We start from the raw sequence: 17,741 nt of genomic DNA on the forward strand, positions 1-17,741 counted from the left end.
TCTGACAAGGTATTTCTGAATCATTCTTTGGATTGACCAATTCGATCTTGTATTTTTTTTTGGATTCTTTTATCGATATTTTGGGGATTTTGATTGTTTTGTTTTTGAATTTTTTTTATCAACCCATACCAATTTTTGTTAGTATTTTATTAATATTTTTGACTGTCCCAAACCCAATCCAATTAATCCTCGATTTTAGTCATTTTCTACCTTTCCAAGCAAATATTGATCCGTCAAAATCGTTCTTGATCAATCTTGAGTACGAACCTTGTTTGTAAGTAAAAAAGGCCCTGTGGATAATATTATTAATGATATCATTAATTATTGTAATCGACATTAATATGAAGTCAGGATGGCCGAGTGGTCTAAGGCGCCAGACTCAAGTTCTGGTCCTCGTGAGAGGGCGTGGGTTCAAATCCCACTTCTGACAATTATTTTTTTTCTTCCTGATCTTACATCCAAACTACAATTATTACTTTTTTTCACCCCTGACCTTTAATGCTCTAATGGATGATGGGCCTTTGATTCTCCCTCCAGTAAATGTCAATAGGTTATTTTAAGAAGAAAGTCAAGAAACCAATAATTTTTGATAATTAAGATTTAATAAGACGCAATTAGCAAAAAAATAGGGATAAAAATCCTCTGGGTGTGCGGTGCACATCCTGTGGCACAATAGATGTCATGTGTGCCATGTGGCCTCTGCTGTGCCGCATGATGTGCACCGCAGACCCGGCGATACTGCAGAGGATCCTGGATGGATAGGTAAGAAGATATAGATTTGCAATAATTGGCAAATGAGGTGGCAGTGCTATAGTTTCAAACTTTGTCCGCATCAGCTATAATTGTGCATTAATTTATAACAGAAGTTAGATGAGTATTGATCACAAGAATAACTCCCTCCCAAACACACCATGATCACAATTCACAATGCATCATCATGAATTTATGAGTATCTCAGGGTTCCTCAGGCCCTCTCAGTGCCTCTCTTAAATCTTCACCCTCCCAATCTCTTGCCTTTATGGAGTCTTTTTGTCAGCTTTTAAATGCACTTCTATGGGGGAGATCTTTTAGGTCTTATAACCAGTCATACATAATTATTGAAAATTCTATTGTTGTGTTTTTTTTTTATTAACGAGAAAACCCTTGAATCTGTCCGGGTTTACTGATCAAGTCCAAGGGAATACCCCAATTACACGAAACCTCCTCCCACCCTATGTAATGCTTCATTGTTCTCACAGTGGTGACTCCACTAGAGCGGAGTAATATCAGACTTCTAGAGTTTGATTGGTGTTGATTCTATTTCTTTCTATATGATGAATCTCCTACGTACTTTGTGTGACTTTGAACTTGCATCATTCGTTCGCCCACACCATTATGCACTGTGCACTACAAAGATCAACACCATTACAACCATGTGATATAGTTATGGGACCAGAGCATAGATTTGCGGCTTACACATAGTGATACTACATCCAACAGCCTAGTACCATTGCGTATAAGAAAGGGACACATCATCATTTCCATTTGATCACCACAGTGTAGGCGGGTGAGAGGTATATACGATATCTCATTACCAAATGTGACCTTTGTTAAAACAGAAGTAGGCTTGAATCTTCAAGGCGAGTTACAAAGTCGCTTTCCTTAAGACGGAATTCGTCTTTACTACCAGATGCAAATACGTTGCTGATGAATTGTCTCCCAGAATACAATGAAGCTCCAAACTTTGTTGTTTACCTTGGCTATGTATTGCATAAACGGATCCAAGATCAATGCTTGAAAGACTTTTGTTGAGAAAACAGAAAAATCAGTAGCAGAAAATCTGTTTCCTATTAGATCGTAACTATACGATCTAAACCGTCTAAAAATATAACAGTAATAACTATTGATCAACTGTATACAATAATCTTATCCAGATTCAAATTGTTTCATTGGATCAAAAGGAACAGTCCAGATCAAATCGCAATGCAAGCTTGCAAAGTGCTAAATGCATGCATCACTAACACCTCTACAGCCCACGCTGCGTTGCGCGTGCACGCTCGGACAAAAGTCCTTGCACATACATCGTAGCAATCTCTATTTTTTTAATTTAAATGATAATAATACTTTATTAAATATACCCAATGAAACATCATTACATTTCCGATGTGAGACTATTCCCAATGCGATTATGTTGAAAAAACCTCAAACAACCTTCCTTGTCTTAACTAAGTCTCATGCATCAATCATATAGGGATAATAGAACCCCAATGATTAGATTATGCCACAACTAATGTCAAAATTGTTTAAAAACCTCCAATGTTTGGCCTTGGTTCCTTCAGTAGAATTCTCAATTTCACATTCATGATCACAATGACATCATGACAAAATTGTTAGAACAATAGATTAGCCCTTTAAAGTATGGTTTCGATTCCTTGTTGAATTGTGATTCTACATTGAAAATCATGTAACCCCAATTCGAGGGAACATGAATTGGGGCCGCATGAGAGTGGGAGCAATTTGGATCCTCTATTGCCGAGTTGCCTGGCCTGATTGTGCTGTGCAGACACAATAAGACAAAAAATGACCGCCTTACCTCTACCAGAACGCCTTGCCCGAGTGAGGGTAAGGCGGTCATTTCCCACCTTGCAGTGTTTGTGCAGCATGTATTAGACGTGGATAAGGATTTTTCATCCTCATCCTCTCCAACTGTATAATTGATTCTTCTTAATCTCTTTCCTTAATTTAGTTTTCTTATCTTAATAGCATGGGTTGTATGCTTACCTATATATTTGAGAGGTTTTCTCCTACTGAAGACACGGTACAATTCCTAAAGTAAGAAAAATATGATTAAATTGACAAGGGAAGCTGTGGCTAATAATCTCTAAAGAGGTCCAGATCTATATATTAAGCAAACCCCTCGAAGTGGTAAAGAACCCTAGTCAATGTATTGGCACATGCATGACCTTTTGGGGAGGCTAATGCAGGAGGAGAGAAAGAACAAGATTAGTGGTGATGAAACTTTGGGGAAGATGGGACACCCCTTTGGGTTGGAGAGGTTTCTTAGCTCCTCCATAAAGATATGAGAAAGGAAGAATTTAAGGATATAAAGTCATTCAAAAGTGATAAATTGAAGATTGAAGCTGGTCCAATTGTCCAAAGCCGAATATGGGAAGACAAAATCCAATCAAACCACTTCTAAGACCTAAGAAAAAGGAATTTGAAAGAAAATCCCAATACAATGCAAAGAGCAAAAGGAGCAAATCCAAGCAAAAATGCACGATCCACCCACTCACTCCCACATGCTTGGATGATCTGATGATGTGTAAATTCCTTTGTTAATAGTCATGGACATGTAGCCTTTAAATCCTTTAAACCAAAAGAGCTAGTTGCAGTTGTTTATCTTTAATTATGAACTTTGAAGAATTTTATACATAAAAGCTCCAAATGAATTCCCATCAACTACCTATTGTATTGATCTCTTGGGTCCCTCTGGCTTTCCATAGTTCATTCTGCGACTCAGGAAGTTCTGTCCCTTTTAAACAATTTTTTTACTTTTTTGGGTCGATCTGGTGTAAGTGCAGGCCGGGGAAGAAACAAGAAAATAATTGATACTCTACAAATGCAAGAAATTCTAGAATCTATCAGAAAATTGTTGGATTTAACTCAATTAGAAGTCAAAAGCCTCTTTTTTTTTTTTTTTTTTTTTTTTTCTAAACTTCAAATTATGAAAAACCTATTCCCTTCACTTTTGTTTTGTTTTGTTTTGAGAGCATATGTATGTGTGGTGATTTGATTCATGAATCACTTGTAAATGAAGCTTGTAAGAGTAAGGAACCTTTGTAAGAATAGTCCCACATTGGTTTCCAGTAAGTGGAATATTAAACTTATATGCATTCATGTAACTTACAAGGGAGATAGGGTTCTTAGGGAAATCTCCCTTCTCTCTCATGTCTGAGGTTGGGGTCCAGGGTGCTTATACAACGTGCATACTCTGAGGTGATTGTAATCGCTTGTATGCTTATAAATATTAATATAGAAGACTTATTGGGCTTTCATAGAGTGACATGAATGCATACTCACCATGTTGATTCAAGAGATACAAGAAGGTCCACTTAATCCATTAAATAAAACTTTCGTTTATTATTATATTCACGTGTATGTGAAGTCTTATACCGATTGTCTGAAATTCTATTTCTAATAAAAACAAAAAATAAAATAAAATAAAAATAAAAAAATAAAAAAATTATAAATTTGTCTTCAAGAATATAAAAATATTTTTGTTACCATCCTGTAGAGTACCAAGTTAATAATCACTCTCATGTCAATTAATGTCTGTGACACCATCTAGCATAATTTTGACTGAGCAAGACCTGTATGTTGGCGTGAATCTGTCATATATCTTGAGTTGAAAGGGAAACAAAAAAACCCACTTCTCTAGAAAAATATGATTGACATTGACAAGGGAAGCTGTGGGTAATCTCTAAAGAGGTCCAAATCTATATATATTAAGCAAACCCCTCCAAGTGGTAAAAAACCCTAGTCAATGTATTGCTATATGACCTTTTGGGAGGCTAATGCAGGAGGAGAGAAAGAACAAGATTGGTGGTGATGAAACTTTGGGGAAGATGGGACACCCCCTTTGGCGGGTTGGAGAGGTTTCTTAATTAGCTCCTCCATAAAGATATGAGAAAGAAGAATTTAAGGATTTAAAGTTATTCAAAAGTGATATATTAAAGATTGAAGCTAGTCCAAAACCCAAATTGGAGAGACAAAATCCAATCAAACCTCTTCTAAGACCTGAGAAAAAGGAATTTGAAAGAAAGTCCCCCAATGCATGCACGATCTACCCACTCACTCCCACATGCTTGGATGGTCTGATGATGTGTAAATGCCTTTGTTAATAGTCATGGACCTCTAACCTTTAAATCCTTCAATCCAAAAGACCTAGCTAGTTGCATGCATTTGTTTGATTCTCTTTATGAACTTTGCAGAAAATTTATACCTAAAATCTCTAAATTAATGAATTCCCATCAACTACCCATTACAATTCTTGGGCCCCTTTAGCTAGCTTTTCCATAGTTTCATTCTTAGAAGGGTTTTGGTTTGTGTAAGATCTACATGTTCTCCTTCTTCTACAGAATCATGCCCTACTATGTAGAATTATTCAGAAATTGAAAAATCTCCATAACCCATATGTGCAAAACTTATCAGGGATCAATATTAATTCCTACACCGGCCTCTTAAATTATTATAACTTTTGGGCAAAGCACATCAGAAATTCTCATTCCAAATGTGATGGTTTGAGATAACTTATCAAATAAAGAGACTAAGAGCTACTCCCTTTTTTTCCTCTCCTTAGTGATATTTCTTTCAACATATCTTAATTTGTACATTCCATTGATGCCCAAGTGTCGTGCAAAGCTACTCATATGGATCTAATAAGATAAGATTTTGTTTTTTTACCCTTTTTTTTTGTAACAACCATATCACCTCATTCACCCATTCCTTTCCTCTTTTTTTCCTTTACCTTCTCTTCTTTGTCTCTCCCTAGCCTTTTCCTCTTTACTAAGGATTTGCGTCACCACCAACTAACTATAGTGTGATTAATTAAATGGAAGACCTTCTCTAAAAGCAAGTTGGTTTGCTCTACCCTTTTTATATAGTTGAAGCTTTTGAGCTTCTTAATTAATGTACGTTTGGGAAAAAGAATGCTAACCGGTCATGTGGTTGCTCCCCTCCCCCCCCCCCCCCCCTTCAGACACAAGATCGCACAAAATTGCTGCTCAACCTCCAATGAACTAAAAAAATCTCATTCAGTTAAATACTCATGCATGTGCTCTTATTGGCCATACATTGATGTAGGCGCTACACGACCAGAGATTTGTATGACTTTATGAGCATATTAATACAAATGGATGAATTGAAGAACAATTAATTGGGTTGATAAAAAGAGGTCAAAGGAGAGAAACCAGATATTGCGAAAGCTAATTGAGGTTGAGAGATTGGCAAATGGAGGATTGTACCATTTGTGTTTTATATTTAGTGCACCTTATTTTGAGATCGAAATAGAGAAATTAAGAGAGAAGAAACAGCCTTTTTCATCTCTTTAGTTAGCAGTCTTGTATTTTTATGTGTGAAGATGAGATTATGCGGTGCCTGTGAGGATTAAAAATTGGTTTGTTAATTGGTACTATGTATTGATTAGCAAAAAGCTAATTACGTAGTTGATTCTGAACGCGATTAGTGATCGAATAGCATTACCTTCCCCTTTTTAAAAATGACAAATTACAAAGTACATACTTTTAAAGTTCATGAGACTACCCATGTTGCCTTCTTGGTATGATGCATGCACATTTTTTTTCTTCCTAATAAGGGTAATAGTGTCATTTCATATATATACTCAAAAAATGGATATAATAATGACACCTTTTAATAATGACATAATGATATATCAATTTCAAATTATTTTTGAAAAGCCTTTTATACTAATATCTTAAAGAACTTTAGGGAATAAAATAAGAGGAAAAAAAAAAAAGATGCCAAATTCTAAATACACGTATAGAGTTGTCATTCAGACACTCCCAAAAAAGGACCGAGTTTCCCTCCACCTTCACCGTGGGGCGAGAGAGAGAACAGAAAAGGGTTTCGGGAGGTTATTTTGGAGCATACTAAAATCCTAGGAGGGGTTTATGAACCCTAGGATGATGGCTGAAACGTCCTCCATGGGTGGAGGGAAACTTTGTCCCCCAAAAAATATGCTCGGTCGAGCACCATGTACAAACTAGAAGACACAAATTGTCTAGCGTTGCAGTGGGTATTATGGGCTGGGTCTTCAAATTGGGCTTGTAATGTGGTGGGATCCTCCATAATGTCCAGGTAATTGGTCGCTCAGTAGGGCTCTCTTCACCCCACAGGATATATATTCTCCGTCGTCCCACCCACTATCTCATATGGGCCATTCCAGAGGGGAGTTCACTCCTACACCATCTTTCGGAGGGAGCCCTTCTTTGCTTTCAGCATCTTTTTAGGTCCCAATATGACTACGTTTAAGGTTTGACCCATTGGGTCAAGAGAAAATGCATGTGGTTTTGGGAAAACATCTGGTTAAGAATTGGTCGGGTTGATGTAATGTGTGTAACTTCATGGCTAGGAATGCGAAAGGTTTTAGTCTCACATTGGTCGGGTAATGTGCAATTGATGAGCATATGATCATGGGAATTACCTTTTCATCTTGGAGCTTAGGCATTTGGGTTGAACATCGTCAAAATAATGGTATTAAAGCGGGTTATTCATACACTAGTAATGTGGGGGGTGTATGACATAAAGTTGTGGGAGTTGATGTAGTTAATATAACTCCATGGCTAGGAATGGGTATGTGGTTTTAACCCCACATCCATCGGGTAGTATGTGACTGTTTAGCTAATAACCTAAGAAGGCCTCTCCACTATCAAGCTTGGGCTTTTGGATTGGATTCCATCACAATCACTATACCCCAGGAGTACGATGTGCACATATCTTGTTTTAAAATGTGACAAGTGGTCAATCTAGTCATAATTGCCAATTTCAATTTTCTACAGTGCATTACTAGCTCCATAGACTAGTTAAACTGATTCGTTTTGTGCAAACTAGGATACCTTTAACCTTAATAATATTTATGATTTTGTTAAAAGAAAGGACCTCTATGATAACTAACACTATGCTTAGTAGCATTTTTTCCTTTTTTCCAAGCTTGTATTTCATTGCAGCTTCTAGTGATATCAATAAAAAGAAAGGAATATCTTGTGAAGTAGAAGGGGAGGGGGGGGGGGGGTGAATTCACAAACACAGTCTAATTTACGTTCAGTAGTCTTAAAAAGTTGTTGAAACGTGGCATCTGTATGGAATGGAGCTTAAAAGGTTCAACATTTTGATAAATTGGACCTGAGGCCTTGCCATTGTCTTGGACCTAGCTAGGCTTCTTAATGGTATTTAATCTAAGCATGTACCCAATCAAATACATTCGTGGGCCACATGTTCACATCAACACCTAACCCAAGCCCAATAACCTTATCTGCAATGCTCTGTTTGGCGTATGCCAAAAGCTCTAAAGTTGATGGAATGCGTTAAATCAAACATTTTAATCTATCTCATATTAGACTGGTCCAATCTAACGCTCATACACTAGTGTAGGTCCCATTAGGCACATACTAGAGCGGTAGGTACTAAGTATCTCTTTCCAAACAGCTCTACTCTATTCCATAGTATTTTATCTGACGACAGATAGCTCTTTCTTGATGGCTTTCACTTTACTTACGGTAGCTCTATCGTAGATAGTCTTTTTTATTATTCGAATTCGTGACATGATGTTTGTATCTAATACCAAATATTAGGTACTTGATCGATACACCAAAAGCTCTAAAGCTGATAAAATATGTTAAATCAAACCCTTTAACATATCCCATATATGATATATGCACTCACTATCTATTGTGTTGATCGGCAGGTCTATTTAATCGGCATGTTCACCACGTTTAATTTGATCCTCACTCTCTCACTAGTCACTTCCTGCCAATCTTCAACTACTAGTCATTATGAAAAGCATTGATGCTTGGAAACCGTGGATGGATTGGTTTCTTTCCCTTTTCCCCTTTTTTGAGACTTATTGTCTCATTTGGTTGCAAAAGAGAAATTTAAGTAAATAGAAATGATATTTTTAAACCTAAAATGATTTTTTTTTTTGTTTTTTTTTATTGTAATCATCATCTCACACAATCATCAGGTCATTGATTCCAAAAAAAATCATTCTATGTTTAATTATTAAATTTAACTTTACTTTGCTTTTGAATACCTTTATATTTGAAAAACAAAATAAAGGGTTTTCTAATCCATTGCTATGCCTAACGAAATATAATGCTTCAATATATCATTGGTACAATTTCAACTTAAGATGAGTTGAGAATATAACTTTTTTCTCTTTTGATAAAGTGATTTTAGTATAGAATATAACTAAAATTAAAAAAGATGTCATTTTATATTTTATATTCATATCTCTATTTGATTACATTTTGATAATGTTAATAAAACTTTGAATCTGATGTAACAGATTGAGAATCCCAATACTAGAGTACTCCATTGGATGTCCATTTTAAGTACATAGGGAAGGCCTTTTTTTTTTTTTGAGACAGGAGGGGTATCCGACTTTAGGCCGACTAAATCCCCCCTGGGTTCGTATATGACCCCCGCACCACACACGAACCGGGAGCTTCTGGGCCCTAGTGAGCCTCAGGTGGGTGGCCCCAAGAAATTATGGAGCGACGAAGATTTGATCACGAGACCTCGCTTCCTGAGGCGGAGTCTCATGTCCCCTCCAAACCAGCTGTGCTAACCCCTTGGGGTTAGTACATAGGGAAGTTGGTAAAAGAACTACCCAACAGTTCCCGAAGGAAGGAAGGAAAGAAGGAAGGAAGGAAGTTAAGAGGATCTGAATATTGAGAGGGGTAGTAGAATTAGAATGACGTCCGCATGAGGGATCATGAGGATGGAGAAAGATGTGCCCCATCCTATCTTATACCCTAAATCCCTAATTAGCCTTTCCTTTTTGTGAGTGCTTATGGGTGCCTTTCTACTCATAATTTGTAATTAAAATAAGGTGGACTACTAATTATAGCTACTTAATTGCTTAGTTTAATTGGATTAGTGCAACATATAAAGATAAAAAGGCACCACCCAAATCGTTTTCTTAACCTAAAAAGGTATTATTAAGAGATGGGAGGCACTACCACCAGAGTCACCATCAAAACAAAACAGATCATGATAGTAGGAGGAAGAGGGTCTGGACCACTGTTCTATGTATCGTATCGGTGTATACGGCCGATATGTCCCTATATTGATATGGCATTGATACGGATAGATCAATACAATAAAAAATTTTGGATTTTTTAATCGAGAAATAATTATTTCTTTTTTAAATTTTGAATCAAACTAATACAAACCGATTCAATCGATACATATGTAGGTGAAGTGATACTGATAAGCAAAACCATGACTCTGGATGAACTGGACCATAAAAGACAAGGTGAAGTCTCTGATAAACGAACATCGCTTAATTCCTAGGGTGTTTTATACATCAAAACTGTGAAACCATTAAATAAATGGCTTGGTTTTGGTTTAAAAAAGGAGACCATTTACTTAAATGGTTCGATTTCGGTTTAAAAGGTGAAACTGATTACACTTTGATTTTTATATTAAAAAAAGGGTAAGAGATCATTGCTTGGTAGTGTGTTAACCCCTGCACCAGCGTGGGGGCGAATGAGAGCATACACAAGGATATCAACACATATGGGATTTTTGATATTAGGAGAGGTTGAATAGTAATTTTGCGTGCTCCAGTCTCTGGCGCAGGAGCCACACAACCAAACAGTATTCTTTTTCCCTTAAATAAATAACATATTCCCTAATTTTCGACCTCCTCATGGGCATTTCCTAATCATGAAGTTGTTTATGTTTTCTGGTAAAAATAATAATTTAAAATTCAAAAAGATGAAGTATGATTATATTAAAGGAAAGAGAATGCTATCTGGTTGCATGCGGCACGCAATCCCTGTGCCCAGACATAGGGTCGTGCAAAATGATTGCTGCACCGTCAAAGATTTTCGTCTTTCCATGGGGGTGCAACGGTCATTTCACGTGGTCTTCTGTCTACCTACAAGTACCGCATACAGCACACGACCAGGTAGCATTCTTTCTTCCTTTTATTATTATTATTTAAGAAATGTATAACTATATAATAAACGGTTTGAATGTAGTTTCATTACATGAACCGTTTAATAAAAGGCTTGAGTTTCCTTCTACCCAGGGTGAATGGGATCTCATTCAACGAAGGACTAGAGAGGACGAGAAAAATTACCAAGAAAGTATTTTAAAACATATTAAAACCTTAGAAGGGATTTGTGAACCCTAGGATGGTAGGTGAACCGTTCTCTTCTGGGTGGGAGAATATTTTGATTTAATTTTGATTTTTATCTAGTACATGGTGAACCGAATCGAACAAATCATTTAACACCTTTACCGCTCGCAGCCTGCCAGGTGTTGGGACGACAAGGATGGCCGGTGCGGAAGAAGAAGATGACGACGACGACGACGACGACTAATGAGATAGAAGAGAATCCGGATAATAAAGTGCAGATGCGACGTGCGAGCAATAAATAATAGCAATGGAATGGTCGGTCATGTCTCATGAGTCAGTCAATGACATAAAGAGAGGATTCTTGATTTTGAGGACTATAAAATTAACTGACCTATCAAGAGATGCCATCAAAAAATTCGTCCAAATTTGTTTCTATAGAATTAAAGATGCTTCGACGAAATAGATTTTTTTTTTTTTTTTTGATCAAAAAGGATTTTACTGATTAATGGGGTGTTTACAAGCGGTAGCATCATTAACAGAGTTCATGAAGTCACAGAATGGAATACGATCAAACTGTCTCACATACAAGAGACAGGATCTTTCTGACTAGAACATCTGCAACCAAATTCATAGTCCTAGGAACATAATTAAAACAAATGAAAAGGAAGAAGACTGAAAGCCTCAAAACATCAGTAACTAAGTCAGCTACCTCAGATGGTGGAGGTGTTTGATCCCTACTAGATAAAATGGTTATGATTCTTACCTAATAAAGATAAAATGATTATGCATTTCAGTGGTAAATTTGATCGGCTCAATTCAACCAGACCAGACCGCTCTTATCCCGGGGTTAAAAGCTTTGAATTGGGGTTTGGGTCAGTTTAGATCCAAGTTAGATTGTTTTAAAATCCGTATATTCCAATCATCTTGGGGTTTTCTATATAAAATCGACCTAAGCTGAATCTCAAGAATTATCCAAATCGGTTTGAACCAAGCTAATCCAATTCTTAAATCCTTGCTCTTATCCCATCTCCTACATGTTTTCCTTCAACATAAACAAGGAAAAAATCTACCAGAAAAGATAAATGAATGAATTTCGGGATGAAAATAGACATGTGGTCAATTTAGAGCATGTCTTTCTTATTCAATGATTGGATTTACCAAATCATCATTCGTTGTAGAACAATAGATTGTTCAAAGGCTTTCTAGGGTGGATCAACCACAACAATGAACAACGTCAACACTCCATGTTGCTCAGGGTAAGAAAGTAGCTTTCCCATGTTCCATCCCTTGTTGAAAAATATAATGAGGTCATGTCTACAGATTAAGTAACTTCACTACTATAACCCTGTTTTTAAGAAATTGGATCTATGTCGATTTATATAACCTAGTTTGGAATCCGTCGAAATATTCTTTGAACTTTATTTTCTATTTCCCCCCCCCCCCACCTTAATCAATACAATAATAGAAAATCAATAAAATTTATTTCTTGTATTAAATTAAAAAAGTAAAAAAATTCAAATATATGTAAAAATCATTGCTTGTCTTTTTTATTTTTTATTTTTAAAGTAAGATGCTTCTCGTTCTTGAATCCATTAGTTTCAGTTAATTCCAGACTGATACTAATTGACTAATCCAAATCAGAATTGATGAGGGCCAGTCCTATGTCAAATTTTGGTTTTGTTTGATTGATTTGCTGAGCAATCTATATTACATCATAACAACATTTTGCCTTCTATTATATATGAGAACAACTTCTTATTACTACAGTGGTGGAGAAACAAGTTGTTGATTTATCAAAAAAAAAAGTAATAAATTGTAATATTACTTTTTTGCCCCTTGTCTTATTTTAAAAAATTAAAAATCATTAAATGAAATATTTAATTCAATTTTTATGTGAAAATGATAATATTTATATTCTTTGAAAAAAAAAATGTGTTACATAAAAGAAGAGCAAAAAAATAAGGTCACTTGTACCCTACCTTGATCACAACAAGATTTAATAGTGAATCCATAGAAGTGATAAATCAGGTTGTCGAAGGTCAAAGAATAAAACCACACTAAGTGAAAGGTTTCATATGTTGTACAGACACTTTAGCTCTTGGATAAGAATACTCAATTCTCATGCATTTATCCAATAATGATTGAAGTGTTGACCATGTTTCATACATACATAATGTGCAAATATAATATAGGAGAATACTTCATCTGACTTTGGATGGGATTGGGATAGACGAGTATGAACCACAAATGAGGGTAATCATATTGTCACATTATGATCGATGAAGAGATTCTCCCTCCATCCCGAATTAGGTTTCCCAATGCAACAAAAAACCCTCCATGCTACCCTCGGGGAAGAAAACAAATGGACCTCGTCCCCTCATTTCTTTCTTGAATTATATTTTCACAAAGCTAAGAAATGATAGAATGGAATCATAGTATAATAATAAAAGGAAAAAAGATCCTTGCTTGGTGGCATTCCCTACGCCCTTTCACAGGATTCTAGGAAATGACACCTTTGCCCCTGGGCAGATATCCAAGCTGGCTTCCCAAACTGATGTAAAGACCATGTGACCAAGCAGTGATTTCATGCCCATAATTTGAAAAGAAAAAAAGAACTCCCAACAATGCCAATTTTATTTTTACCAGGAAAGAAAAAAAAAAAAAGCACTGACATTTGGTATCTACCAAACAAAAAAGCAATGCCAATATGGTTGCAGTATATATATGCTTTCTACCCATCTGTCTCTCTCTCTCTCAAAATAGGCCAAAATGAGAAAACATTATTCAGAAGAGGATATGATTCTTTCCTTCGGCAATACTCTTTATCTTACCAATAAGTAGTAATTGAGCAGCATCATCTCACTCCCAACCCCCAATGACCATTCTCTCCTCAGGTATCCCAAGAGTTACTTTATAAATATATTCCACCTTTCGATTAATTGTGAATCGAGTGAATAGAAGGAGCGCACGCGGCGGCAACCGTAGATGCTTTCTTTAGTTCTTCGCCAGTGTTAGTGCCTCCTCAGGGCCCCACTTCTGCCAAATTCTCTCACCCGCAAGTCCGCATCGCAAATGCTATCTCACGTAGTCAGGTCCATAACAGTGATGGATGGAAATATAAAATTGTAGGGGTGGGTTGGACCTCTGATTCCACTACCTTCCGTTGTAGGTTTGAGCGTTATGTGTTGGTTGGAACTTGGAAGCATCTTTTGAAAGGATAAGTTAGAACATCTGCCACAACCGCCCAATTGCCACCAAAACAGTGACGGCAATGACCAATCCTCCTCTTCCTCCTCCTCCCCTGGATAGCGATGATGATGATGCTCCATTCAAAAATGGACCACCCAAGAATATCATCCCCGTATCTACCGTTGCCGCCTGGGGGGTCTTCCCTTCCGATGACGCACGGCTGCAACCAAAAAAAAATTCAACCCAAACACCGTCATTGAAAATCATACTACTAAATTCTCAGGGGAAAAATCACAAACACATACTGACGAGTGACGACATAGTATGTGGAAGAGGAGAAAAGCGCCAAACAAGCAACCCCGCTGGGCCATCTCCGACCATTTCATAATCGTCCGGTGACGGAAAAAGCTTGGACCATCTGCATGTGCTGGCCCCCACTACTCCATATGATACATGCGAGAGGGAGCATTCCATCCATGGATAAGAAAATTGATGGGCCACCACGGTTTCAAAAGAAGTGGGCGATTGCACATGCGGTTTCACTTTTTTTGAAATATATTCCATAAATTGACCACTGATTAGATATTTTTCTAGTTATTGGGCTGTGTTTGTTTGACGTCTTCTTCATTTTCCATCCATCATCTCCCTCTCCATCTCCATCTTCTACAGTTTCTGACTTTACAGAAACACTCTCGCGTTGCACAGTGAGCAGTAGGGCAACGCGAGAACTGTTAGGTTTATCGTTACTAGAGGAATAATGACACAAAAGCATACCCTCCTTTAAATACCGTTGGTTTAGAATCTCTTTAACTCAGTGTATCTCTGACTCCTATTTGACAGGAAAGACAAAAGAGGGAAAGAAAATCCCAATCCAAAAAGTTTCCCAACGACTCGTTGAGACGCACAGAGTGTCAAATCTATCAGTTAGACCAAACTACCCTCATCCTTTCCTATAATACCAACACATTCTATTCTCGTTAACCTTACTAAATAGCTGACTAACCTGGCGGCAGCGGAGGGGCAAAAAGTGACAAGGTAATTGGCGTTGGCACAAGTAAAGGTACTGGTACCGTCATCGTAAGCGTAGCTGTACGCACGAGGACACGCGTTCTTAAAGAACTCGGAGAATGAAGACGGCTTGCAAGTGTTAGGATTCCCGTACTCGCCGCTGCAGCAGTATTGCGGGTCCCCAAACGCCTCGCACGCGCTTTTGCACGCGACACTCCCGCTAATATCGGCGGTTGTCACCTTAAGCTCCGACGGGCACGCGCTGTTGATGTTCACCACGCACCCTGTCAAGCTGCAATTCCCACCGGTGCCGTCTTGGGGTTGTATCAGCATAGGCAGGTTGTAGCCATCAACCAAACTCACGTCGTAGAAATCGAGCCCTCCTGCGCCGTCTAGCGTGAACTCCGCCAGGGTTGCTGGTGGCGCAGCGCCTCCCCCAACGCACTCTATATTCCCGGACCCACAGTCACCGGTGACGCATGAGAACTTACCGGTAGAATCCTCGCTACATAAGGTCCTTCCCCATAACCGGCCGGACCATCCGACCGGTACAGAGAGTGTCTTAGACTCGCCCTTTTGAAGGACAAAACCCGTGGAAGACAAGGCTGCCGTCCCAGCACCCGACAGAATTCCTGGCCATACTGTATATGCGCAATTGTTACTTAGAGTGAATGACGCCGAATTTATTCCTGCAGAACCAAACAAAATTATATGTGAAGGTGGGAAAAAGAAAAGGAATTGGATGGTAGGAAAAACAGAGGATCTAATTGCTAATCTTTACCTGATACGAATAAAAGAATAAGTAAAGAAACGAGAGAGATGGATGAGAAAACTCTGGACATTGGAAGAGGAGAATGGGAAGAAGGAAGATCAATATAGAAAAAGAAAAAGGAAGCAGAAGAAGAAGAGCAGAAGCTCGGTTTGAAGCTCCCGAACCCTTATTCCAATTCAGACAAAGAGAAGGGAAATATGGGAAATCCAGGAGAAGGGGAGAAGAGTAAGGTGAACAATTTATAGTTGCTGTGAGTTTTTCGTGAATATGTGCCGGAAAGGTAGTGGACCCTAGTCCCTATGGCGGCAAACGTATTGAGTGACGGAGTCTGTTAGCCACTTAGCCTCGCCGACTTCTATCCACCCTGTCTTCTTGTTTTCTATTTTTGGTAGATAGCGTTTTTTTGACGGATACTCTTCTATTAGGGAGTTTTTTTTGTGATCCGAACCCGTGATATGATGATTAGTTTTGATAACAAAAGTTAAGTACGTCAAATGTTTTCAAAATTGATGAAATGTATTAAATCAAATTTTTTAACATAATGTCTTAACCTAGTACTCATACATTGGAGTGGGTCTTATTAGGTGCATAGCATTCAAGTATTTTTCATTTAATTGTATAGAAGATTGTTATTATACTATAAGTCACTAATAGAACTATCTAGAATAATGATAACCATCAAGAAAAGATTACCTTTGGAGTGTGAACCATTGAATACAATAGAGAAATGTGATAATTAAGAGATTTGATTTAACGTGTTCCATCAATTTTAGAGTTTTTTTCGTATTAATATTAATAAGTTACACCAAATGGTGATCTAGGTTATTTTGTTTTAAAAGGAGATCGACAAAACAGATACCAATCCAAGCACGGTCGTACACAACTTTTGTTTTAGGTGCTAGTGGTTGTACACAGCTGTGTGGCTTAATCTATCACATCTCTTTCCTTATGAGCTTTTGGTTTTAGCAAGACCCCACCAAGAACCCTTTGTCCCATCCTTCAATGGCGGTACTGCACAGTTAAATTTCCATTTTAACAGTTGTAACTCCCTATTGAGAGATCCCCCATTGGGAAAGTTTGATTCTTTTTGTTTTCAAAACTAGAAGAATCAGAAACTGATCGACTGACCTTTTAACAGAAATTGGAAGAACTGTTTAGTCAGTCAGACATTGGAAACAAATATCTTCTAGGGTTTGTTGGGTTCTGTTTTGTCTTCTAATTCCTCGCCTTCCGCCGAGGGGCGGGCAAGGCAGGGGCTGATACATTAGATAGAAGAAGAGAGTCAATTTAAATTGTCTACGATTGATTCCCTCTACCCAATTTGCTATTATGTGTATTAAGGTGATAGGATAATCAATCAATCAATCAATCAATCAATCAATCAATCAATCAATTCCATTTGAAAAATAAGATTTAAAATGTTGGATCTAGATTGCGTGTTATGACTTCTGATCTTCTTTTCTATCTGAATTCTGAAACGACTAAAAGTGCTTGTAGAATTTTCTTGAACTAGTTCCTCCCTTTCCTTCCAAAAAGTTCCTGATATTGTCAAATTTAATCATATCCCATTGCAAGTCTCCATTACTTGAGACCCTGAGAAAGTACTTTATGAGAGCTCTCTCCAAGTTTCCTAATCAATGTTTGAAGCTCTGTAAAGTCAAAAATTGTGACCACAACTTATAGAAGAGTTTAGAACTTTGAAAAAAAACCATGAAATATCTGAACAAAAGAAGCGAAGTTGGCAGGATTTTCTTTCCTCAGAAGAAGATGATGACTATAGCTGGCACTAGCTTGGTATGTAATTGTACAAAATAATACCCACCCGCCAGCCCATCAATGTTGGCCCACCACCATGCTGAGTCCACGAATAGAACCCAAACCTAAAACCAGCCGGTCAAGGGCCAAGAG

The 17,741-nt window shown here is 37.6% G+C and overlaps 1 protein-coding gene and 1 non-coding gene across 2 annotated transcripts; one reads left to right on the plus strand and one right to left on the minus strand.

Annotated features, from left to right (window-relative positions):
* Positions 1–346: 346 nt before the first annotated feature.
* Positions 347–430, plus strand: TRNAL-CAA. Its single transcript has one exon. It is a non-coding gene; the product is annotated as a tRNA-Leu (tRNA).
* Positions 431–14,977: 14,547 nt separating this feature from the next.
* LOC122658953 (thaumatin-like protein 1b) lies at positions 14,978–15,967 on the minus strand. Its single transcript, XM_043854122.1, has 2 exons — positions 15,843–15,967; positions 14,978–15,750 (listed from the first exon to the last, which is right to left on the minus strand). Exons 1-2 carry the CDS (start codon positions 15,901–15,903, stop codon positions 14,978–14,980), a joined length of 834 nt encoding a protein of 277 aa, XP_043710057.1. The 5' UTR covers positions 15,904–15,967.
* Positions 15,968–17,741: the final 1,774 nt, after the last annotated feature.

Source organism: Telopea speciosissima, chromosome 4, assembly GCF_018873765.1.
Source record: "Telopea speciosissima isolate NSW1024214 ecotype Mountain lineage chromosome 4, Tspe_v1, whole genome shotgun sequence".
Lineage (NCBI taxonomy): Eukaryota > Viridiplantae > Streptophyta > Magnoliopsida > Proteales > Proteaceae > Telopea > Telopea speciosissima.

Coding starts and splice junctions, on each gene's coding strand:
- LOC122658953 (XM_043854122.1), bottom strand. CDS start 15,903: ATGTCCAGAGTTTTCTCATCCATCTCTCTCGTTTCTTTACTTATTCTT. Junction 15,751..15,842: donor TATTCTTTTATTCGTATCAG/GTAAAGATTAGC, acceptor TTGGTTCTGCAG/GAATAAATTCGGCGTCATTC.